Raw genomic sequence first — 22,619 nt, forward strand, 5'->3', positions numbered from 1 at the left:
AGAACCTCAAGGCGACTTCTTAAAGGCAACCAAGTCACTTGGAATTGTAGACGACATTCTGGAAAGTTTAAAATTGTAAGCAGGCAACTAAAATAGAAGTACCTGCGGGTTTTTACAAGAGACAAAGCCCACCCCCGTCATGTCCATCATCCCCTGCTGCAAAGTCATACATAGTTAACAAAGTAAATACAATCATGCGAGCCCTGGTCGCGGACACAATCTCTGGTCGCATGTCGACCTCCTCGTGGGCGTAGTATTGTTGGGCAATGATGCCAACCAAACGCCTTCTAGTGCCCCCGACCGTCCCGTTGTTTTACAAATGAGGGTAATCCTGTCCAAACGCCATCCAACCAGTTGGGTGATTAGAAGCTCAACTTCATCTCAAATTCCTCGTCTTCAAAATCTTCATTCCGTGGCCCCGCGTTGCCGATGCCGGCATCCTCATCGTCTCCAGCGGGGTCGAAGATGGCCAGAAATTGCAATCGGCCGAGGTCTTCACTGTCCTCGTCACGAATCTCCCGCTTGTGGGGAGAGACGTCGCGTTTGGCAGTCGCTTTCTGCGGGATAATCGTCGCGGTATCTGTCGAGGCAGACCGAACCGCCGCGGGTGCCTGGGCTCGTCCACTTACAAATGAGGAAGCCGAACGGCCCTTTGTGTAGCCCAATGTGTTCCTCGACGCAGCTTCTCCCATTGCGCTTTCAGCAGGTGTGGACTTCGAGGTTACGGGCGCTCTGGCCAGTCTGGTGCGTGGGAGCAAGGAGGTAATGGGCTTCCTGGCTGTGGGTTTCTGCTCGGCAACCCTCTTCTGCCTCATGGTAGAGCCCGTTGACATGGACAGCGCAGTTGCGGCCTTCCGAGAAGCAATCGTAGGCGGATACTTGAGAGCGCCTCCCACTGTTCTCTTGCCTGCGGTAGGGTTGGGGACTGGGGCGACGGCTTTTCTCTGAGAAAATGCAGCGGTCTCAGGGACATCAGAGACGGACCAGTCCATCTGCTGGATGTCGCGAAGAATGCGCTCATCGCTCTCCTTCAAGGCCTTCTGGAGCTTCTCCTGATGATGTCTGTCTTGGAGCCTGACACCGTCCTCGCCCATGGGGTTATAGAAGTGGTTGTAGTAACCCTTGAGCAAGTTCTCGGGTTTGAGTCCCTCAAATGTCAACACTCCATTGGGGAAGACATCCGACTCGTAAGGCAGATCTTTAGCTGGAGGCGGCGCATACTCAACGTCAGGTTCCTCGGCTGGACTGGCTTGGTCATTGCGAACTTCAAGCTTGAGAGGACCAACGCTAGGGGATCGCTGCTTCAGCTTTTTGGTAGTCGTGGGCTTCGTCTGTGTTTTCTCGACATCCTTTCCTCCAAGATTCTGGTTGGTCCTGGTCTTTGCGTTGGTAGTTTTGTTTCCAAGTGGCGCGCGAGCCCGTGTTTCTGCCAATAAAATCAGTCTCTTTCTTTTTCCTAGACAGTTGCCAGGGATAAATACCGGAAGGAGTGACGAGGCTCTGCTTCTTCGCGGTAACTTGGATATTTCCATTCGCATTCGACTTAGGTGCAAGTGCCGACTTGCCTGCTCCAGGCGCATTTTCGTCATTGAGGGGAATCCTCAAGGGCGTCTTCGGATATCGGGCTCCTGGGGTCTTGGGAGCCATCTGCCCTTTTCCGGGGGCCAGTCGAGTGGCCTGCGCCGCGTTGACTGCGTTCTCGTCACGAAGGGCTAGCATCGTGCTTGAAGCCAAATGACGGAAGAATCAGTCGTATTTTTTGTCGTTTATCGTGTCGTGAGTGTCGTCTTGTGCCGCTGAATCGTCGTCATTAACTCCTTGTCTCCTGGGTTTGTCGCGTCGTGAAGAGGCGAAAGAGATCCAAGCGGACCCGTCTGTTTAGGGAATCGTTGTCGGGACAACCAAAGAAGCTCAGACCCTGCGGCAAACCCCGTAGAATGTTCACCACTGAATGCACCGTGCCACAGCCCACCCCACCTGACCTAACCCCACCGCCCGTGCCTAAGCTAATCCAATTGCAGCTGCCTTACAGCGTCTGAAGATCAGGCGTGGCCAGCATGCTGAGGTGATCCGCCACAGGTGGCAGTTGGAGCGGACTTGCATGTAGAGGGGCAGTTATTTCAACACCTCACACCCTTTCCTCCCGCTTCCATCCCCCGACAATTGCGATTCCACATTCTCCGATCCCGTCTCATCCTCAACTCCAACAACTCCTTATCGCAATCAATCTGCACCGACTCTCCCACAGTCCCAAAGCTACTAGCCGCTCATCACCATGGATCGCATCAAGGAGGTAAGTTCACCGTTCTTGTCTTGGCCCCGCCTCGCTGCTACCGGCGGTCTGGAGGGGTAAGATATCTCCAATATCTGTTGGCATCATTGCTGACGACGACTCCCACGTCAGAAAATGAACCAGCTTCGTCTGGAGGCCGACGACAACGCCGCCAAGGTCGAGGAGCTTCAGGCCAAGGTCAAGTCCCTGGAGCAGGAGGCCCTGTCCAAGGAGCAGGAGATCACCTCCTTGCAGCACAAGAACGGCCTGCTCGAGGGTGAGGTCGAGAAGCTCGAGACTGCAGTTAAGGACTTCAAGAAGGCCGCCGACGAGAGCACTAGTACTGGCACACAAAACGAGACTCTTCAGCGAAGACTCCAGCTGCTCGAGGAGGAGGCCGAAGAGGCCGACAAGACCCTCCGGGAAGCTAACGAGAAGTACGTTCTGGACCCTTTTTGCCGAATCGACGATACCCCCCTTTTCCACTCCCCCTTTTTCACTTTCCGACCCCTTCGTGTTCATTAAAGCCAGCCCCACCGATGCATACTTACACCGTCTTTTTACAGGCTCCGACAGACCGACGTCAAGGCCGGCCACTTCGAGCGCAAGGTTCAGGCTCTTGAGGCGGAGCGCGACCAGTGGGAGTCCAAGTACGAGGAGATGTCCAAGAAGTACACGACAGTCCAGAAGGAGCTCGAGGACTTCCAGCAGGAGATTGGCAACATCTAAGACTGGTCTTTTGGGTGTCATTTTGCGCAAGGCTTTTTTTCGTGATAGATTTCTGGCCTGGAACACTGCGTTGGCGACCTGATCAAGCTATCCCAGCAGCGGTGGATTGCAAATGACGGGATGGTTCGCGACCGAGTTATAGCAGCCTTGTTTTTACTCCTATTTTGTACCCCCGTCAACAAAGAGTTTTGTTCTGCCTGAAATGCCTCTCTCTGTATTTACAGACAACGAGGGGACTACACAAACAACCCGGATCACGCTGGGCGTGAGGCAACCCCTAGGCAGCAGCTGCAGCATCAATGCGAGAGATTATACCCTCCTTCATTCCTTGATCCTGGCCTTCTTTTTGGCCTTTGACTTCCTCGCGCCCACTTGCCTCTCTAATTTGGACTCGTAGCGAAATTTAGGCTTCTTCTTGGGCCATTCCTTGCGAGCCTTCGGTGCCGTTGTCTTGTCGTTGCCTGCCGGCTTTTTTGCCTTGGATTCGTCTTGGCTGTCTTCTTCCGCCTCGTCACTGTCCTGGTGAAGCTTTTCGAATCCATCCCGCGTTACAGATATAGCCTCGACCTTGACCGTGGTATACCGGTCTTCGTCTATGTACTCGTCTTCGTAGTCCACGACGTCTGTTTGTGCCTGGGCGGGCTCCTCAATGCCGTCCCACTCCTCAAAGTCTCCTGCCTTAATTTCCTCGTCTTCGTCCGAGTTTGCTGCCTGCGCTTCCTCGAGTATGGCGCTTACAGCCTTGACGTGGTCTTCGACTTCTCGTTGCCGTTCTTGTTTGATCTGGAGTGCGACGATGCATTGGTCAGCTAATCTATTTTCAAGCCTCCCGGTCGACAGAGTTTTCTCGTACCTGTTTCCGCATCTCAATCTTCTCCTCCCGCGCCTTCTTGGCCGCCTGGTCCTGTGCCCATTTCACACGCTGCAGCTTGCGCTTGTGGAATCCCGTCAGGTAGTCCTCGCGCGCGTCGAAATCAAAGTTGACTTCCTCGACCGCCGAGACCGTCTTCCTCTTCTTGGAAGGCGGCGGCAGTAAAGACTTCTTCGGCCGGGGTTTGGCGAACATGGTTCGGTCTTGGTCGTGTCGTCAATTTGGAGGGTTGACGGGCAGTGTGGTTTTTGGCGCTGGGATGAAATTTTTGGGAAGGGTCCTACAGCCTTGCAGTCGCCGCGCCAGGTCCTTGCTGCTGCAGCCTCTGTAAGGGCCCACTAACACGGGTCAAGCCGATGAGCTAAATGCGCTGGACGGACCTCGCTAAACGTGCATCTGTCAGTGAGACCAGGTGACACCCCGAGCATTCACTGGGCTTTGGATGCCCCTGCACCTGCTCTTGACCGCTGCCGGCGCTCAAAAGAAACTGAAGTAAGATGTTTCAGCTGCTTGCACCAGGTAGGCAACGTAAGTGAGGACAAATCCCAAGCTTTTAGAGAGAGAGATATCTCATGCTGCTGTTCACTCTTTAAGCTACGATAAGTACTAGGGTTTCCGCGAATCTCACACAAGCCAACTACTTGCGTTGTTCAAGACAGAAGAAAGAATTGTTGGCGATAGGTGCAAACGCGCAAGCTGGAAAGACGCATCCTCACAGAACTGTGGAGCATCTAGACCTTCGATTCCAGTTGGTGCCATGAGGATCAAGTAGCGCCTTGGTAATCATGTACAGTAACATTATTATGATCTCTGGGAGACAAAAGGCAACATATAAAAGCAAAAAGATAGCTATGAAACGCAAGAGCATCCTCGAAGCCTTTTATTCTAATGAAAAAGAATCAGAAGTTGCTTATCACAAGCCAGTACTCTCGTTGACCTTTGTGCCTATGAGCCGTTCTCATGCGGCAAATGCATATAAGCGAGTGTCAGTGCGGCTTCTGATTACGCAAAGTATTGCTTTGTCGCATGTTTCCAAGCTACGTCGTCCCGGGAGCTAATCCACAGCATAACTCCCAGCAGCACACGAAGGCTAGCCATCGCATCGAAACGGGTCAGCTTCAACATATCAACAGCCATGCGTCTATCAAGAACAGCAGGCCTCATGGCCTTCTGCGCCTCGGCGCAAGCCTTCACCGACTCGTCACCCTTCGTAATGCTCTCAACCACTGAGTACGTCACGCAGTCCCCCAAAACCTCGAGGCCTCTCCGTCCATGCTAACTGAACTGCCCGTCCCCTAGGTTCGCGCAGTCCTCCTCCAACCCCGCCCAGCTCCAAACAGAATCTCAAGTCCTCAAGTCTGTTCAGGACCTTCTCTCATCCTGCCCAACGGACCGCTATCTGCTCGTGTCGCAGCCTAACGTCAACGCCGCTGACATCCGTGGCCCGGACGGCAACGACTGCAAGGCCACGAACCTATGCAGCGCAATCTCTGGCAACGGCGTCCGTGGCGTCTACAGCGTTGCTGAGGTCGTCGGTGAAGTCGCTGTTGACAAGTTGGCTGAGTACATCAAGACGGCGTGCGCGGACAAGGGCAAGGCCGAGACGGTTCGGATTGAACAGACTAAGCTCGCCCCCCTGGGACGGGATGTCCACGAGAGGGCCAGCACGCTCGCCGAAAACGACCACGTCCTGGGTCAGAGCCTCGACAAGTTGCGCCAGGCGTCGGACTCGTACACCGTCATCTACCTCGCCAGCCCGTCCGAGCCCACTTACCAGGCCGAGTTCATGGAACCTTTGCACGCGGAGCTCAAGCGTCACGAGGCGAGCCTGCAGCACGTAAGGAGGGCGAAGAATGATACCGACTGGAACAAGCTTCCCCTCTTTGAGAAATACGTCTTCTTCACGCCAGGTATGTGGCCGCCTGGTCCAATCAATCTTCCCCGTCGTTCTTGCGAAGACGTGACTGACACACAACAACAGGCATCTTCCACGCTATCATTGCCGCCATTATACTCCTCAGCATCCTGGGCGTCGGCATCAGGGCCCTCGCCAGCCTCGAGATCCCGTACGGGGCCTTCGAGAAGGAGAACGGTCCTTCCGCTGTCAAGAAGAGCCAGTAGATGTATACCAACTACGCCCGGGCGCCTAAAGCTTGCTCGCCCGTGGCGACGTGTATTTCTTTTCGAGAACCTTGGGGAGTTATCGGCTGGCTTTGGCAGGCATGTTTCAAGCAAAGGGGAGGAATCATGGCATTAAGGTAGAGAGCAAATGGCCTGCGGTCTGTAGAGACCATGAAGTGTTTTTTTCCATCGCAAATGGCATGAATGTATTTCTATAACAAATGGACTTTTCTTTTTGCCGCCCCTCCCGCGAGACTTATGATGTGAAAGAATAAAATCCAACTCCGTAAACGCCCGTCGGAGGCCCTTTGGCGGGGTCCAACTCTTCTTTCCTTGACCCCCACCCCACACCCGTAAATGCCATCCTAGCAGTCCCTCATCACGGCCACGGATCAGACCAGGTGGCTCGGCAGCAGAAAGTTGGCGATGCCCTCGCGGATGGCGTACTCGTGCCCGCAGTTGCCGCAGACGAGCTTGCCCTCCATGATCTGCGTCTCAACGAGCAGGTGGTGCAGGTCCTTGAGCATCTTCTCGTCGCCCTCGAGCTGCTCCGCCGAGGGGGGCTCCGAGGGGAGTTCAGGGAAGCCCAGCTGTGGTTGTTAGCATATCTCTTCTTCTTCTTTATTGTCTTCCGAATGAGGTCTCATTCAAATTTGGAGGTGGAGGGGTTGGCAAGGTCAGATATAGAAATTTCCTCTGAAACAAGACACAGCGCCAAAGAGGAACCCAAAAGACACATATATAGAGTAGGAGGGGGGGAAGAAGAATGAGAAAGAAGAAGGCGCGATGTAATAAGACGGCAGAGAGTTCAGTGGCAATAAAAGAAGAGAGCTCAAACATACCTCAGTTGCGTTCGTTCTCAGGGCGGCCCAGTCTAAGCGGGGCAGGACATTGAGCAGCAGCTGGGGGTTGACCTCGATGTCGTCCTGCACGAGCTCCGCGTCCTTGGGGTGGAGGGGGAACGAGGCCGTCGAGGTCTTGCAGGCCTTGACCGCGCAGGTCAAAAAGTTTAGGCTGAGAATCTTCATTTTGTTGGTCTTGGTTTTGGGCGGGCGCAACGGTTTGTAATTCCAGTCAAATTCCTTTTTTGGGTGTTGACTGAGTTGAAGTTTGGCTCATGGGAAATTTTTTGGTACCCCACACGTGATGCGCTTTGGGATGGGGGAGGGGCGTTACAGCTATTGGGCTGTTCTTTGAAAGAGCTTCCGACAACTACAGTTCGACGTCAAGCATGCGTCGTTGGAAACAATTGAGCCCTGAAATGAAATTTGCCAGTATTTCTCAGCTGGCATTTCTTGTCTTGTATTTCCTTTGCCTATTTGATACTCTTCCGCATCCCCCACTTTACGCCATCGTCTTCTCGTAGCCGACGTCCCTGGATGCCCTGCTCTTGCTAATCTTCAAGTAGACGGCAATCGCAGCAACAACCACGCCAAGGAAGAAAGCCTTCTGGAGGAGGGACCAGCCCTCGCCAGAACCAACCTCCAGCGGGCTATCCTCGTTGGAGTAACCTGACGCCCATTCGCTATTGCCGTATTCGCCTGCAGCCATGGGGCGTAGCCATCAGCAAACTAGATACTTTTGTTTTTCACGGGGGAAAAAACAGCGGGAGACAAGATCTTGTAACAGTAAGGTGTCGGGAGTGATGAAGATGCGCGAGAGACAACGGGCGTCACAGTACGTGCTTAGAGTTCCACGTGGATACCTTCAGGGGGCACCTCCAGCTCTCCGCTCTTAGCGATCTTGATCGTCTTGGCGGGGCGGTCGCCGGGTTGGGTCTGGGCCTGCTCGATCTTCTCGACGACGTCGAAGCCCTCAAGGACCTCGCCGAAGACGACGTGGCGTCCATCGAGCCAACTGCAATGGCTAAATTAGTATGGCTACCGGGGGAAGGAGTGTCTTGTGTCCCAGGGTGGTGGCTTACGAGGTAATGACAGTGGTGATGAAGAACTGGGAGCCGTTGGTGTCCTTTCCGGCGTTGGCCATGGACAGGAGACCCTTCTTGGAGTGCTTGAGCTTGAAGTTCTCGTCGGGGAACTTCTCTCCGTAGACTACATCATTCCAAGCGTCAGTCATCAACCGGCACCACGGGGAATGCCCAGGGAGCTACTCACTCGACTTGCCACCGGTGCCGTCACCCTTGGTGAAGTCACCACCTTGGATCATGAACTGCTTGATAACACGGTGGAAAGTAGACCCCTCGTAGCCGAAGCCCTTCTCGCCGGTGGCGAGAGCGCGGAAGTTCTCAGTGGTCTTGGGGACGGTCTTTCCGTAGAGGCCCATGACAATGCGGCCGATAGGCTCATCGCCGTGGGTGATATCAAAGTACACCTTGTTGGTGATCTTGGGTCCCTTGGTGGCCTCAGCGGTCTGGGCGAAGAAGGCCAGGGCCACTCCGGCAAGGAGGAGGGCGGAAACGAGCTTCCGAATGTTGAACATGATGGGCGAGCGGACGATGCACGTAGCTGACACCAGATCGATCGATCAATTGGGAGGTTAACAGGTGTGGATGCAAGTGAATGCAATGGCCGACTGGAGATGGAAAAGTATCACCAGAGGACAGTGTGTTAAATAGGTAATCAAGAAGGAGACCCCAGACAACGAGAGCAGTGGCAGCTGGGCGGTTTTGAAGCTACGTTTCAAACTCCCCTCTCTGAAGCACGCGAATGAGGAACTCGAGCTCGGACCCTTGAATCCGAGCCTGCCCAATAGGGAGAGACAATCCACGGAAGTGGATGCGCCCTTGCACAAAGGGGGTCGCTCACTTCTGTCTGGCAGGTCTGTCGGTGCACAGCGGTTTGTACATTGGAATCCACAATTTTCCGGCGCCGACTCTCCGTGCTGCATAGTTGAATTCGAAGTTTCGCGATTCCGGCATCAGCGCAGGAGCAGTCGGAGAAGCCTTCGGTGACAGAGTACCAACACCCACTCGGAACCCAAAGGTCGCAAATCGGCAAAATGGCATGTACCGTAGATTACAAGCTCATTTGGGACCCAGTACTAACCGCCTTCTACAGGTTTTCATTCTGGGAGTCAACTTTTCCGAGCAAAAGCTCGTGAAGGTATGGCCTATTCCTTACTTTGCGATCGGCGACCGACTACTTGCAACCCTACCATTGACAGTGCTAACACTATTTTCTTACTACAGAAGGCCCTCGAGTCTTTCTTCGCCCTCGGCCCAACTATATCGACCCGCATCCTGGCCAAATACTCGATCTCCCCTATGGCCAAAGTCGGCGCCCTCCCACCCAAAACCGTCACGGCCCTTACGGCAGAGTTATCGACGATGACGATAGAAAGCGACGCGCGAAAAGTCATACAACAGAACGTCATGAGATTAAAGGATATGGGAAGCTACCGGGGAAGGCGACACGCAATGAACCTGCCCGTGAGAGGACAGCGGACGAGGACCCAGATTGAGTCGGCGAAGAAGCTCAACCGTGCGGATAGAAGATGGTAGAATTGTGCGTGGCAGGCATTGGCTGGGGAGTTACAGCACGCATTGTTTGGAGATTTGAGATGGGACTCTGCACGAGACTATCACCTGTACAAGAAAGATGGGTGCGTATAGCGCCTGTAAATGTATGAATATGATAAAAGTATACCACTTGTGCTACCAAGAGCTGGCCTGGACGGTGCAGTAGACTACTTGTCATGTCGGTTTGGTCTAAACGCCACTGCATCAATTGCCTGCGTCCGTATGGCACATAAAATAATACGAGTTTCACCCGGCAAGCAGACATCAACCCCGGCCGGGGATATCATCCTCAAGGACAGGTTCACCATCATTTTGCAGCTTTGCGGCAACCTCATCGACCTCCTTCCAGACGCGGAGAATGTTCCCGCCGGCGACCTTGGCCGCGTCTTCGTCACTCACCCCCTGTCTCAACAACTCGGCAACGAGATCGGGGTATTTCGACACATCCTCCAGCCCCTTAGGCACCGACGCAATCCCATCAAAGTCGGAGCCAAAGCCGACGTGGTCGAAGCCAATCAAATTGCCAATGTGAAGAACATGCCTGACGACCTGGTTGAGCGTGGCGTTTGCGGGGAAGTACTCGGGAAGACCGTTCTCATTGCCAGACTCAACACAAGAGATGAAGTCGGGGGCAAAGTTGACCATGACGAGGGCATTACGCTCCTTGACCAGCTGGAGCACATTGTCCTTGACGTTTCGCGGGTGCGGGCAGACGCTGAAGGCGGAGCTGTGGGAGTAGATGACGGGGGCCTTGCTGCCCTGCCAGTCCTTACCCCCGAGGACGTCGATCTGGGTCTCCTCGCTGGAATCGGATTAGCAAGCGATCGTTCCCACCTCGATAAACATGACTTGTGAACCTACCTCGTGTGCGAGAGGTCGACAATAAGACCGATGCGGTTCATCTCGTTGATGAGACGACGTCCCGACGGGCTCAGGCCATGCCAAAGAGGCTCGGCCTTCCGAAAAGGGTGTTCAAGCAGTGCGGCATCGGCGAACTTGTTGTGGCAGTTGTGGGTGAGGGTTGAGTAGCGGACACCTAGGGCATGGTAGCGTCGAAGGTTGGCTACGGAGTTGCCGATCTGATGGAGTCCCTCGACTCCCAGGGGCGAGATCAGTTGGCCCTTTTCGAAAGCTGCCAAAGCTGCGTTGCTGTCCAGGTTGGGGGAGAAGTCCTTGGGATAGGCATCCTTGATACGGGTCATGACGTCGATCTGGTCAAGAGTCCATTGGACGCCTGTGAGCATCTATGTCAGCTGTGGTGGTCTTGAGTTGCCTGGACTCTCCAAACTCACTTTCGGCGTAGTTCTCGTCTGAGAAGTCACTGCCATTAGCCGGGCATGGAGTGTAGACGCTCCAGAATGCACCACCGTTCTGGCCCTCGCGAAGCCTGGGCAGATCAACATGGCCAACCAGACCACCGTTCTCGAAAGGCTCAGTGAAGTTCTTTCCATAGATGTGGTTGTTGAAAAACCCTCGGACGAGGATGGGAAGATCGTTGTGGCCGTCTATGTGAAATGTCAGTAGCTGCTGCTATTGCGAAACCCGAGTAACAGTGCGGCGCCGTACCGATCAAAGGTGTGTGGGACAAGATGCTGTGAGCTCTCTCCTCGGCGGTAAGGGGCGCACCACCAGGCTTGCTCATCCGATGATAACATGACTTGATGGGGCGGACTGAGAAACTCAGAGACACCAGCCACAGCCCAAGGCAGGCGACGACGGCCCTCTTTGCTGCGGATGGGCTTCTGCGAGTAGGTTTCGGGTACTCATCGCAACCGTCAAGCTGCTTCTCATCCATGGTCTATTCAGTTGATATGAGCTGATTGGCTAGAGTAGGTCCTTGTGACGTTTGTTCTGACGGTGGCATACAGTACAAGCCTACTTCCAACAGCAAAGTACTTGTATTCACTGTCCAAAGCTCTTAACGTTCTCTGGTGGTCTTGGAAGCGAACAATTGGCTCACTCAGCACGAAAACTCTGATAGTTCTTCGTGGAGGAAGTTTAAGGAGTCGCGACGGCGATGGCGATGGCGGGGATCCTACAATTGCTATTTGCTGATTCCTAAGCACGTCACAGACTGTCTGGGTCAAAGCTCCGAAATGCGATTGCGTGAGACTCTTATCTACGAGTCAACAGCGGCGATAAGCAAGTACTCGGGAAATCGAACGAGCCTACACGGCAGGGAACTTTCATGGGCAACAACAAAGAACGATTCATTCACGTTGCCCCGTCAAATCTCAATTGCCTTTGTTACCACGAAGGGACCTGAAAGATAGAAACAGACAAGTGTCGACTGTAGTAGATCATCGCAGTGACAGTGTAAGTCATTTTTTGCTTTAGGGAGCACTTGAAAACCTAAGCTCGAGTATCATCTTCCTAAGAGCCTTGGAAGGCTACTGTATTATTGCCATGCTGCACCCTACCAACTCATATTCAACCAATTAATTCCGACAGTTTGGTTGTTTTCTGACCAATATTAAGACGACAATCTGTCCTTGAGTGCCTGAGGGGTTGAAGCCAACGGCATAAGACGGACACGAGTCGGAGACCCGCTCCCTGGAGGACTTGGAACCTTCAGAACAGAACAGACAGAGCACGTCCCTCATGATACAGGGAGCATGTGCGCAGAGAGGGCAGGCAGACACCGGGCGGAAAGTTGCTAGCGGATGAATTAGGATTTCGTGAACGGACCATTTGGACGGGATACCTCCAAATTCCCGAGTTGATAACATCGGATGATGGCTGGCTCCTGCATTTGCCTTACCCCAGCCACTGAGGCCTCGGCCGCCTCTAGCCTGTAGCCCTCCCTCCCTCACCATGTGCTGGGCTTTGTGGATAATGGAAGAAAAAAATACGGACTTGAATGGGGCAAGGTACCTATTAATAACGGCTTTTGTCGTCTGGGGAACCGTTCGACTGACAACGACTCGACTCGGGTCTAGGGGGGGTTAGGAACGGATTTGATCGGCAGCAATTCCTTTCAGGCTCGCGGCGGACAGAAAGGTTGCTTGAAAGCAAGAAAATGTCGATCCAAGCAGCCCAGCGAAGCTGAAACGCAATCCTGGCCTGCATTAATTGTGAATATGATGCTTAATAGGGCGCCAAATTGGCGGCGGCAGATGGCTTTGGCGGTCAGCCCTGTAGGAAAGCACGGAAGGGAGAAGAGGTGGACTCGGGAGGGGGGACACGGGGAGTTGAGGCAGGCTTTGGGGCATCTCTTCAGCTGGAAGCGGCCCCAGAATTCTGCAACAGAGACGAATGCAGGGGGTGTACACAGCTCTTGGTGCCTGGCATGGCTGCTTTGCTTGGCTGCCTCATTCAGGGTCATTTGCTTTGTGTGGAGCAAACGGGGGGTTCGGGGTCGCCTGTGGGCAGCTGGTCCAGTGGCAGGCGAAGAAAGGAGCAGGAGTGGATTCTGGGCAGTGGCTGGAGCAGGATGTATTTTTGGCTTCAGATGCTCCCCCCTCCGTCATCTCATCTATGAGGGCCATGTCCAGAAATGCGCCCAAGTCGCCCCGTGAGCCCGGCTGAGGGCAGCCGTCGTCATAGGAGCCAATCAATGCCACGTCCGCAAGTGCCTCAAGACCAAGGACCAAGGTGAGGTGCAGGCAGACCCGCTGGGTCGTTGCTAGCGCTGCCACTTATGCTAATGTAGTGTGTGTGTGTGTGTAGCAGCTGTCGTCGCCGCTGCCGTTACTGGCCCTGCTGGCCCCCGGCTCGTCGGGCTGATTGTTGGCAGTGGCAGCCCTGCTTGTTGCTGGCTTTGGCCTGGGTCCGGCTGGGTCTAGGTTGATGCCGTGTACTGGACTGGCCGGAGGAGGAGAAGGTGGCGCCGCAGTCGCAAAGCTTCACTGACACCTGCGGAGACCGAGGGACGCACAGCAAACAGCAAGCCAGGTCGTCCTACAGAGACAGCTTCTCCTTCCTCTGCTGCCCCCGACCTTCAGCCTTGAACCTTGAACCTGTCAGCATTTCAGTCCAAGCATTTTCTCCTCCAAAATTTCCCCCAACTGGCATGTGCCCCTGACAAGAGACGACGACACGACAATCTCGCATTTTCGCCTCTGCTTGATCATCCCGCATTTGCCCATCCTCTCTTTTTTTCTGTCCCTGTGTTTGTCGCCGCCTCTCTTTCTGCACCACCCGCCGCCGCCTCAAATTGCGGTTGACGTATTCGCTTGCTTTTCGCAACCGGCCGAGTGTCTCTAAATTCGAGCGGGAAAGACCAGGGCATCTCCTCGCCTCCCACCTCCTGCATAACGACGAAACGAATTAATTATCGCTCTCTGGTTTTCCCTTTCCCACCAACCCATTGTAACCTCGGAAACCATCATTTCACCACCATTGTGACGACACATACGAGCTTGTCAACACGATGCCGGGCTTCGAAGAGTCCTTTTGGTCGAGCGACTATGCCGCAGGTAAGTCGACCATGTGCCATGCTCCACCATGTCGGCATTTGGCTAAACAGCTTTGCGCTAGGACTCGGTGTCCTGTTCAGCAAGTTGCAACAGGGCGTGCAAGAAAACCGACAAGTCCTGACCGTTGCCCGAATGCGTGCCGAAGCCGAGGAGGTCTACAGCCAGCGGTTAGGAGACATTGCACCAACCGCAGACAAAGTCCAGGGCGGGTTCTCAAAAGATGACGGTGCCAGCGTTCGCAAGGTCTGTACAGCACTTCCGCAGTGAGCTTCCTGGGCGCCCCCTCTAACCGTCTTCACAGGCCTTCGATGGCGTTCGGACCGAGATGGAAGAGGGTGCCAAGAACCATAAAAAGATCGCCCAGAACATTCGAGACCTCGTCGTCAACCCTTTCTCGCGCTGGTGCGATGCCCACGAGTCGCGCATCCAGGACTCCCAAGACGAGCTGCAGGCTCGCATCAAGGCGCATGACAGGCAGGCCGAGTTGGTCAAGAAGCTGAGAAGCACTTACTTCAACAAGTGCCGGCTGGTCGAAGATATCGAGGAGGAGACCAAGCTGGCCTTCCAAGACCCCGAGACCAGCCCCAAGAACAACATTCCCGAGATTAAGGTCTCCGAAAACAAGGAACCCGAGCTCCACCCTCAAGAAGACGACGACGAGCCCATCGAGATTGGCGATGAAATCTACCAGCCAGAGCAGGTCAAGAAGATCTTGGCGCACATGCTGAACACGATCAAGCTTGGAGAAACAAAAGTGCCCATCCTGGGCACCTACCAGAACACCTCGGCCGGTTCAGACATCGTTGAATACCTGCAACGGCACATGAACACGACGAGCATTAGCTACGCCGAGAGGATTGGACAGGACCTCATCTCGAACGGATACTTGAGGCTCATCGGCAATGTGGGCAGCACTTTCGCAAACAGTTCTAAGATGTTCTACCAATGGCGCCCGAAAGCCTTCAAGTTGGCCGGTGTGCCCGACAAGAAGACGCCCCTCGGCCGGACCTTTTCCCTTCCTGCGTCTGAGTCTTCAGATTCGCCTGTTGTTGGAACCGTCAGCGAGTACCTTGCCAACTGGAATGTCCTCAACAACTCGCACCCCAACGAGACCCCGCCAGAGCGATTGCGCCGCGAGGCCAGGGAAGCCGACGACAAGTACAAGGGGGGTGTGCGGAAGCTTGATGAGATGCGCTGCGAGCTCGAGGAGACCATTTTCTTGCACCTCCGCTTCCTGGAGCGCTGCGAGCTGGACCGCCTCAAGGCCATCAAGACCGTTATTCTGGACTTCTCAGGCACCATCAGCAACGTCATCCCCAGCATGCAGTCTGCTGTCGACAACATGATGCTCTTCCAGGAGACCGTTCAGCCCCTCGGAGATCTGAGATATCTCCTCGAAAACTACCGAACCGGCAGCTTCATTCCCAAGGTGGTGGTCTACGAGAACTACTACAACAAGGTCGATGAGCAGACCTTCGGCGTTGATCTCGAGGCGAGAGCGCGCGCGGATAAGAAGCGCGTACCCGTTATCGTCACCACTATTTTGACCTTCCTCGACAACCACTACCCTGATCTTGAGGGCGACGAGGCTAGACGTGGTGTCTGGCTGGTCGATGTTCCCCTCCAGCAAGTCCACAAGCTTCGCAGCAAGCTTAATGATGGCAAACCTATTTCACCCGATGCTTTTGACGACTTTGATATCCCGACTGTTGCAAGCTTGCTCAAGCTGTATCTCCTTGAATTGCCTGGTAGGACGATAGCCACCCTGTGAAGCTGACGAGGAACGCCTACTAACGACGCCCTAGATTCCCTTGTCTCCTCTCACGTATACGAGATTGTCAAGACCATATACCAGACTCAAACTCAGGATAGCGATGCTTCTCGCGTGTCTGTGCTTCAACAGACCCTGTCGCAGATGCGACTGACTAATATCGCAACGCTCGACGCCTGCATGAACCACTTCACCCGCTTAATCGACCTTACCTCGGCTGACGAGGCTTACATCTCAACCCTGGCCACTACAATCGCACCATGCATTCTTCGCCCTCGAGCGGAGACTTCTCTGACAATGGAAGAGAAGCACGCGTACCGGCTTGTCCGGGATCTTTTTGCTCATAAGGAGGCCATATTCAGCGAGCTCAAGCGCATGTCTACGGCGGGCCACGGCGGATCGGTCAACCGCCCTCGCGCCATCAGCACCGACGAGAGCAACCGGAGAGCAAACATGGAGGAGCGGAATAGAGCTCTGCTTGAGAAGGCTGCCGGTAGCCGCGGCCGCGCGACGAGCCCTGCCCCAAGCCCTCGCGGTCACAGACGTGATCGAAGCACTGGTGGCCCCGAGACCCGCTTCCCGATTCAGACGAGTCCGCCCGCAACGGCAGTTGACCGTCATCGCTCTAGCTTTCCGATCGCGGCCGGCCCGAAGCGGTCGAGTCTCGAGGTGCCTGGCAGTGAAACGGGCTCGCCAAAGGAGACGACGACCAACGGTTCGGCGGCACCTGCCGCTGAAGGAGTTGCGGCCAGGATCAAGGCTCTCGAGTCTCCTGTGGAGAAGCGCAACAGCTTGGGTCGCAGCAGCGTACGATACTCCTTGGACCGACATGTGGCTGCCGCACCAAGCAACGGCTCGGAGAGTGGCTCTTCGACACCTCGCGGAGTGACGCTCGAGGACCCCCCAATGCACGACTAAAGCGGTTTAGCAATGTGTTTATTTGTTGTTATTTCTGTCCTTTGTGTTTCCTTTCTTCATTTCTTAATGTCTATTTTCTTCAAAACCCCATCTTTTTGACGTGTGATGCTGGAATACTTGTGCAACGGGTACAGGAAAAGAATTTGGCTGGCGGTGACGAAACGACGGCGACGTTTGGGAAGCGATTCCTCGGTGTCTTCTTTGTATCATGTCTGTACGTAAACCACGAGAGAGCGAAAGTGAGGGCTGTGGAAAGCGGGGAGGAGAAAGAGAGACGGAGGTTATTCCCCCCCACAATGTATCAGGATCTGAGGTGGACGGGAGAGGCAAACGGGTCAAAAAACAACCATGGAACGAACTGGATGGGGGAGGCGGAGGCGGATGGGATATCCAGGAGTCGTCTTGTGATTTCCCGTACGACGAGAAATAAACCTCACCGATTCATGATCATCTGACATTTGGACTTCTTACGTGTATGGCTGAATGAATGTTTCACTCTCCAATGCGCTCCCTCATACTGTGACTTGCTTGGGGGGGGGGGGGGGGGGGGGGTTGGAAAAAAAGGTTAGGAAAGAGGCCCTCTTGACAAGAAACGCATCGCGCCTATGCATTTTATTTTCTCCAGGTCTATATGCTACTGCTTTTTTGCCATACAGCCGCCACCCCAGGTCGGCTCATGAGCACGCTCTTCTTCTTCTGCTTCTTCCTCTTCTCTCAGCTGCCGCTGTCCCCCGCAATCTCGGCCATCTTGGTCGTCTTCTTCTTCTTTTTCTTCTTGGGCACGACGACCGCCGGGCCGGCAGCATCGACGCCGCCCTCGCCCTCGCCCTCGACCGCCGTCTCGGGTGGCGGCATCAGCGCGTCGCCCTCGCCGCCTCCATACTCCGCGTCGTCCGTCAAGAGGACGGCGGGGGGTGCTGCGGCGGCGGCGGCAACCTTCTTCTTCTTCTTCGGCTTGACCGCCGCGCCGTCCTTGTCCTTGTCCTTGCTCTTCTTCGTCTTCTTCTTGACCACCGTCCCCGCGACGTCGACACCCTGCGCCACCTGGATGCGCTCGTTGGCGCGCTGCATCTCGAGCCGCAACCTCTCCACCTCCTTCATGGCCTGCGCCATCTCCGCCTCTTCGCGCTGCTGTCGTTCGTAGTCGAAGGGGGTGTTGGACGACGCCGCGTCGCCTTCGAGGCTGAGCGATCCCAGGGTGGACGAGTCGACCTGCAAGAGGCCCTGGCGCAGCTTCTTGGCGCGTGACTTGGTGAAGCTGTCCGAGTTGTTCTCCGACTCGTAGTTGCGCGGCGTGGAGACGCCGCTGCCGGCGAGCGTCTCGTCTGCGGCGATGACAACCCTTTGCCTTGGCCGCGGCTTTGCTTTCTGGATGGGTGAGGTGGGCCCGGGCGCCGAGCTGCCCAGCTTGTCGAGGTCCAACTGCATTATCGGTATGGAGTCGATATCGAGATCTGGGCCGTTCTCCTTCTGAAGGATGCTGTGGATCGGCGTGGATGTCCTGGGTGCGCTGTCAGGTGCGCCGATGTAGAAGGGATCGTCGCGGTTTCGTTCCATTCGCTCGACCTTCCTCCGGGCCACGATATCTGCGTCCAGATAGCTGTCTTCGGTCGCTTGCTGGTACGAGCTGATAACTTCTTCCGGCGCGTCGGCAATTCTGTTGATTGCAGGTTCGGCTGAAGATATGCTGGTTGGTGCCGGGCGTTGATGATAGTAGGCCTCGAAGTCGTCTGTCTCGTCTGCCTCCATTGGTATTATATCCGCCTGGGCCAGGAGATGGGCCAGGTTCGGATGAATAGGCTCATCCAAGTCCAGGCCTTCGGGCATTGGCACATTCCGTTGCGCCCCCAGAGCAACGGAATTGAGCTCCCATCCCTGAAACAAGGAAGGGATGGCTTGGGTGAGCAGAAGCGGAGGGTCTTGGTGCGTGTCTTCAGACGACGGTGCCTGTCCCGAGGTCGCCTCGGCGGTCAACTTCAAGAGTTCGATGAACTCGACTGACCTCTCCTGGACTTCAAGGTTGGGATGGAGTGCAAGCGGCTCCAGGGTATGGATGACGCGCGCCAAGAGCAACGAAATCTTTGTTTTCCACTCCGGAGTCCAGGGCTGCGCTTCATTGCCTGCGATGTAGGCGAAAATCTTTGTAATCGCCTGCAGACTTGTGGTAAGAATATCGGGGATCTGCGTTCTCGACAATGTCCGTAGCAGATTACCCAGCGTGTCTTCTGGGAATGCCAGTTGGCTTGCGTATTCTCCAACCAACCAAGACGTTGACTTTAATGATGCCGATGAGAGGGAATGGCCGGTAGGGGTGTCAGCATTGAGCTGTTGGATAATTAGATCCGCAGCTCGGACTGCCGCGCCTCGTAATGCGTGGACCTTCACAGCGACATTCCTCAGCTCATCTCCAATCCTTCCAGACACGTCCCCGGCTGTCGACTTGCCAGAAGCGGCCACCGAGTCGAGCTCAGTCTCGACCGATCGGGGGATCGGCGCCATACGAACGAGTTGAATGAGGACATCGATGTACCAGTCAAAGTCCACCAAGCTGCTGTAGTTGTTTTGCGAGCACATTGTCAAAATCCTCCCGATCACATCGCTCCTGTAGTCGTCGGGCAAAGGAGGCTCCTCTTGTTCTGTTGTTGGCGAGTGGATATCGACTTCTGCTTCCTCGTCCGAGTCCATTCTAGTGTCTGGTCCAAGAGGCGCTCCCGGCCGATCTCTCTTGGGCGTGGATGACTTGAGCTGCTTCATCAGGCGGCTCACGATGGAGACCAAGTTGTCGCTGCTGACCATTCCCTGGACTAGATCCAAGGCCTTGATACGGATGGTGATGTCAGGGCTGTCGATACACTCAAGGATGACATCCTCTTGTTGTGCGACGAGGAAAGGGTGCGTCACCACAATCTTGTTGAAGGCAAGCAGCGCGACGTATTTCACTGCCCTGGTCAGCTCTGAGGGTCGCGATTGCGTAAGAATCACTTACAGTTTGGATCGCCGTCAACCATGATCATGCCTCTAAGTTTGTTGACGCATAGCGTTGCGATTTCCTCTCTCCCCGAGACGTCATCAGCGCTGCCCAGAATACCGCCCTGGATAATGCCGTTAATGCACTCATACAACAACGACATGGCAGGTGTCGTTCGGATCAGCTCGGTCAGTGGCGGTAGCAACTTGCGAACGAGCCTAGGTTCTAGCGGTGTCAAGGTCGCAAACTGGAATCATAGTCAGTGCCGCACTTGTATTGGAACCGGCATGCGGGCATACCAGCTTAATCAACTTGATGGCCATCCAGTTATTACCGCCATCCACAAGAAGCTCGAACAGTCTGGGAGCTAGCGGCAGAAAGTCGTGCGGCCTTCTCCAGCCAAGCTCGCAGACCACGTTGACAATGGCCGCCGTGACACTCGGATCCTCGTCCTTGTCCATCAGCCGTTCCTTGATCTTGGGCCATCCCGCCCTCAGCGTCTCAGGGTACACCAACGCCAAGCGGTAAAGGGTCACAATGGTCTTCTTCCGAATGGCCGGGTTCGAATGACCAAGTCTCGGGAGGAGGTCGGAAAGGGTCGAGAGGGCGAGGGAAGGGGTGATGATATGTGGCAGCGTGGTCATCGGTAGGGAAATGGTGGTCGCTTGCGTCGACGACAAGTCCTGGCAGCAGAGCGTCAGCCTCGTTTCTCCATACGACCTGCGCAACAACAACCCCAGCGCAGCGACACAGCACATACCTTCTTCAGGAGATTCGTGGCCAGCATCAACACTTCGGTATCGGGCCGGAAGCTCTGCACGGCGGCCAGGTATCCGACCCTCTTTTGGTGGTATTTAGGCGACGACATGACCTCGAGGACGTGGAACGAGGCCCACGACATGTCATGACCGACCATTTCCAGGTAGACCAGCTTCAGCAGCGCCGTCGCCTTGACGTCTGGTAGAGGTGAGAAGCTTCGAGTCAGAACGACGCTCCTTGCAATTGAACCGAGGTGCTTGTGGAGGGGGTTGGGGTCTCACCCATGTCCTGCCCGCGAACTTCGGCGCGGCATTCTTTCAAGCTGTTCTGTATGTACTCGCGTTCGTTGCCTTTGTGGTTTCGCAGGCCTCTGATGAGGTCGTAGAGGGATTTCTCGAACCTGGGGAGAAGCCCATGTCAGCGCGTGCGCCATTTCATCGTACGTCGCCGGCGGTTGCGGTGCGCTGTATTTCAAACCTACATCGTGACGATGACAGCCCCGCGCAACGGGGCCTAAAACGGGGAGAACGAGCGGTATGGAAGGGAACCTCGCGTGTGTCGCAGGAACGAAAGTCGGGTAGGTCAGGTACACGAGAGCGTCCGGATCCTATGGCACATTGTGGACTGGTTTCCCCCGGTTGTTCGTCGTGGTCGCAACTCGATCATTCGCGGGGAAGGGCGGTTGCTTGCTCGTTCGTCCGTCCAAGGGATGTTGGAGTCGGGGACGATGATGCGGGTTGCTGTGGCTTGTCAACTTGGCTTGTGGAGAGCTGCCGCTGCTCGATAATCCATCCACCCCCACCAAAGCCCAGTGAATGATGTGCCCAAGGCCGCCTGTACCGTGTGTAGTCCGTGTGGCCCCTCGGGCACTGTACGGCGGCCAGCAGCTGCCCGCTAACAGCAATAGCTTCTCACTTGTCAAAGGTGCTTCTAATCGTCATTGCGCCAGCTCCACGACCCTTTACATTTTTTTTTTACCCCTTCATTTTTCTTTAGACAGACTCGTCGGAGCAATCCAGGTGGTGGATTAGGACCCGGTACGAAGGGTTTTGTTCAATACCCCTCGCCTTTAAACACACTCTCTCGTCTTCAGCGGCTTTGTTAAATGGCTATGGCTTGTTGACGCCGTACCCCTTCCACTCCCTCGACCGTATCGCGAAACCTCGGCCGCCTCGACCATAAACCAACCTAATTAAAACGCAACCCTCTCGTCGCAATGGCAGCAGCACGCCCCCTTCTCCGACTGGCCCCCCCGCTCCGCCAGCTCCGCCAACCCCTCCTCCGAACCCAACCCGCGCGGCCCTTCTTCAACCTCCCGAACCTCTCCTCCGAGCCCCAGGTCCTCAGGGCGTCCCGCACGATGCCATACCCCTCCGCCCAGCTCTACGACGTCGTGTCCGACGTCGACTCCTACTCCAGCTTCGTCCCCTACTGCGCGCAGTCCCGCGTCACCCAATGGACCGCCCCCGACGACAACGGCCGCAAGTGGCCCACGCAGGCCGACCTGCGCGTCGGCTGGGGCGGCTTCGAGGAGACCTTCACCAGCCGGCTGCGCTGCGTCCCCGGGGAGAGCGTGGAGGCCATAAGCGGCGCGGACGTCGAGGGGGCGAGCCCGGGATACGGCGGGGAGGGAGGCGCCGTGTTCAAGAGCCTGGTGACGCAGTGGCAGCTCCGGCCATTGACTTCTGGGACGGGCACCGAGGTGGACCTTGTCATCAGGTTCCAGTTCGCGAACCCGCTGTACTCGGCCGTGAGCGCCGCCGTTTCCGAGAAGGTGGCCGGTGTCATGATCCAGGCATTCGAGAAGCGGGTCAAGGCTGTCCTGGGTCGTCCCAGACTATAGTCGTGACCGGGACGGTCAGCTACGCAAACCTTCCAATACAAATAGACTAATGAGCGATTGAAAACATCGAAAGCCGGCGCCACAGCGTGTCACTGTAGAAATCATTGTTGTAAAAATAGAATAAAAATGGATAAACACTCCGTTTTCATTACCAAAGCGTCTACCACTTGCAACTTGACAATAAAACAATTATCTACCCAAAAACCACCGTCTCATCCTCCTCTTTTTGCGCCGTGCCTAATCATGTCGTAGCCTCCAGCTCCATGATGCAATGCTCCCGAGCATGTACGATCTTCGAGCAATGTCTCCCAGCCGTGGATCACATTTCCCAAGTTTGATCCATCCGCAGCTCGTACTCCGGCATACATGCGTTATAGACGTCAAAATGAACCATGATTCCGTGAGATGCGTTGGGTACATACGGTCGCCGATGCGGGAATCTGAGGAAAGCAAAAGCGCAAACAGGGCATC

At 55.3% G+C, this 22,619-nt stretch overlaps 12 protein-coding genes across 12 annotated transcripts; 5 read left to right on the forward strand and 7 right to left on the reverse strand.

Annotated features, from left to right (window-relative positions):
- Positions 1 to 362: 362 nt before the first annotated feature.
- On the reverse strand, positions 363 to 1,719 carry EsH8_III_000840 (uncharacterized protein; the record flags this gene model as incomplete). Its single annotated transcript, XM_083262565.1, has 2 exons — positions 363 to 1,426; positions 1,482 to 1,719. The coding sequence occupies 2 exons, from the start codon at positions 1,717 to 1,719 to the stop codon at positions 363 to 365; spliced, it is 1,302 nt and encodes a 433-aa protein (XP_083123052.1).
- A 556-nt stretch (positions 1,720 to 2,275) lies between these two features.
- Positions 2,276 to 3,001, forward strand: EsH8_III_000841 (tropomyosin; the record flags this gene model as incomplete). Its single annotated transcript, XM_083262566.1, has 3 exons — positions 2,276 to 2,293; positions 2,405 to 2,709; positions 2,839 to 3,001. 3 exons carry the CDS (start codon positions 2,276 to 2,278, stop codon positions 2,999 to 3,001), a joined length of 486 nt encoding a protein of 161 aa, XP_083123053.1.
- A 321-nt stretch (positions 3,002 to 3,322) lies between these two features.
- On the reverse strand, positions 3,323 to 4,067 carry EsH8_III_000842 (rRNA-processing protein RRP17; the record flags this gene model as incomplete). The annotated part of the gene is made up of 2 exons (XM_083262567.1): positions 3,323 to 3,784; positions 3,855 to 4,067. The coding sequence occupies 2 exons, from the start codon at positions 4,065 to 4,067 to the stop codon at positions 3,323 to 3,325; spliced, it is 675 nt and encodes a 224-aa protein (XP_083123054.1).
- Positions 4,068 to 5,007: 940 nt separating this feature from the next.
- Positions 5,008 to 5,993, forward strand: EsH8_III_000843 (uncharacterized protein; the record flags this gene model as incomplete). The annotated part of the gene is made up of 3 exons (XM_083262568.1): positions 5,008 to 5,102; positions 5,172 to 5,782; positions 5,854 to 5,993. The coding sequence occupies 3 exons, from the start codon at positions 5,008 to 5,010 to the stop codon at positions 5,991 to 5,993; spliced, it is 846 nt and encodes a 281-aa protein (XP_083123055.1).
- A 392-nt stretch (positions 5,994 to 6,385) lies between these two features.
- Positions 6,386 to 7,021, reverse strand: EsH8_III_000844 (RNA methylation protein TRM112; the record flags this gene model as incomplete). Its single annotated transcript, XM_083262569.1, has 2 exons — positions 6,386 to 6,583; positions 6,836 to 7,021. The coding sequence occupies 2 exons, from the start codon at positions 7,019 to 7,021 to the stop codon at positions 6,386 to 6,388; spliced, it is 384 nt and encodes a 127-aa protein (XP_083123056.1).
- A 316-nt stretch (positions 7,022 to 7,337) lies between these two features.
- Positions 7,338 to 7,544, reverse strand: EsH8_III_000845 (uncharacterized protein; the record flags this gene model as incomplete). Its single annotated transcript, XM_083262570.1, has 1 exon — positions 7,338 to 7,544. The coding sequence occupies one exon, from the start codon at positions 7,542 to 7,544 to the stop codon at positions 7,338 to 7,340; it is 207 nt and encodes a 68-aa protein (XP_083123057.1).
- Positions 7,545 to 7,678: 134 nt separating this feature from the next.
- EsH8_III_000846 (cyclophilin-like domain-containing protein) lies at positions 7,679 to 8,432 on the reverse strand (the record flags this gene model as incomplete). The annotated part of the gene is made up of 3 exons (XM_083262571.1): positions 7,679 to 7,850; positions 7,918 to 8,044; positions 8,108 to 8,432. 3 exons carry the CDS (start codon positions 8,430 to 8,432, stop codon positions 7,679 to 7,681), a joined length of 624 nt encoding a protein of 207 aa, XP_083123058.1.
- A 519-nt stretch (positions 8,433 to 8,951) lies between these two features.
- On the forward strand, positions 8,952 to 9,453 carry EsH8_III_000847 (mitochondrial 37S ribosomal protein uS13m; the record flags this gene model as incomplete). The annotated part of the gene is made up of 3 exons (XM_083262572.1): positions 8,952 to 8,954; positions 9,011 to 9,055; positions 9,142 to 9,453. The coding sequence occupies 3 exons, from the start codon at positions 8,952 to 8,954 to the stop codon at positions 9,451 to 9,453; spliced, it is 360 nt and encodes a 119-aa protein (XP_083123059.1).
- Positions 9,454 to 9,735: 282 nt separating this feature from the next.
- Positions 9,736 to 11,266, reverse strand: EsH8_III_000848 (membrane dipeptidase-domain-containing protein; the record flags this gene model as incomplete). Its single annotated transcript, XM_083262573.1, has 4 exons — positions 9,736 to 10,273; positions 10,333 to 10,705; positions 10,764 to 10,976; positions 11,038 to 11,266. 4 exons carry the CDS (start codon positions 11,264 to 11,266, stop codon positions 9,736 to 9,738), a joined length of 1,353 nt encoding a protein of 450 aa, XP_083123060.1.
- A 2,577-nt stretch (positions 11,267 to 13,843) lies between these two features.
- EsH8_III_000849 (GTPase-activating protein RGD2) lies at positions 13,844 to 16,578 on the forward strand (the record flags this gene model as incomplete). The annotated part of the gene is made up of 4 exons (XM_083262574.1): positions 13,844 to 13,889; positions 13,951 to 14,132; positions 14,191 to 15,637; positions 15,695 to 16,578. The coding sequence occupies 4 exons, from the start codon at positions 13,844 to 13,846 to the stop codon at positions 16,576 to 16,578; spliced, it is 2,559 nt and encodes an 852-aa protein (XP_083123061.1).
- Positions 16,579 to 17,292: 714 nt separating this feature from the next.
- EsH8_III_000850 (adaptin N terminal region-domain-containing protein) lies at positions 17,293 to 20,590 on the reverse strand (the record flags this gene model as incomplete). Its single annotated transcript, XM_083262575.1, has 5 exons — positions 17,293 to 19,517; positions 19,565 to 19,793; positions 19,846 to 20,229; positions 20,307 to 20,503; positions 20,587 to 20,590. 5 exons carry the CDS (start codon positions 20,588 to 20,590, stop codon positions 17,293 to 17,295), a joined length of 3,039 nt encoding a protein of 1,012 aa, XP_083123062.1.
- A 931-nt stretch (positions 20,591 to 21,521) lies between these two features.
- Positions 21,522 to 22,148, forward strand: EsH8_III_000851 (ubiquinone-binding protein COQ10; the record flags this gene model as incomplete). The annotated part of the gene is made up of 1 exon (XM_083262576.1): positions 21,522 to 22,148. One exon carries the CDS (start codon positions 21,522 to 21,524, stop codon positions 22,146 to 22,148), a length of 627 nt encoding a protein of 208 aa, XP_083123063.1.
- Positions 22,149 to 22,619: the final 471 nt, after the last annotated feature.

The sequence above is a fragment of the Colletotrichum jinshuiense genome, chromosome 3 (genome assembly GCF_051148585.1).
Source record: "Colletotrichum jinshuiense chromosome 3, complete sequence".
NCBI classification, from domain to species: domain Eukaryota; kingdom Fungi; phylum Ascomycota; class Sordariomycetes; order Glomerellales; family Glomerellaceae; genus Colletotrichum; species Colletotrichum jinshuiense.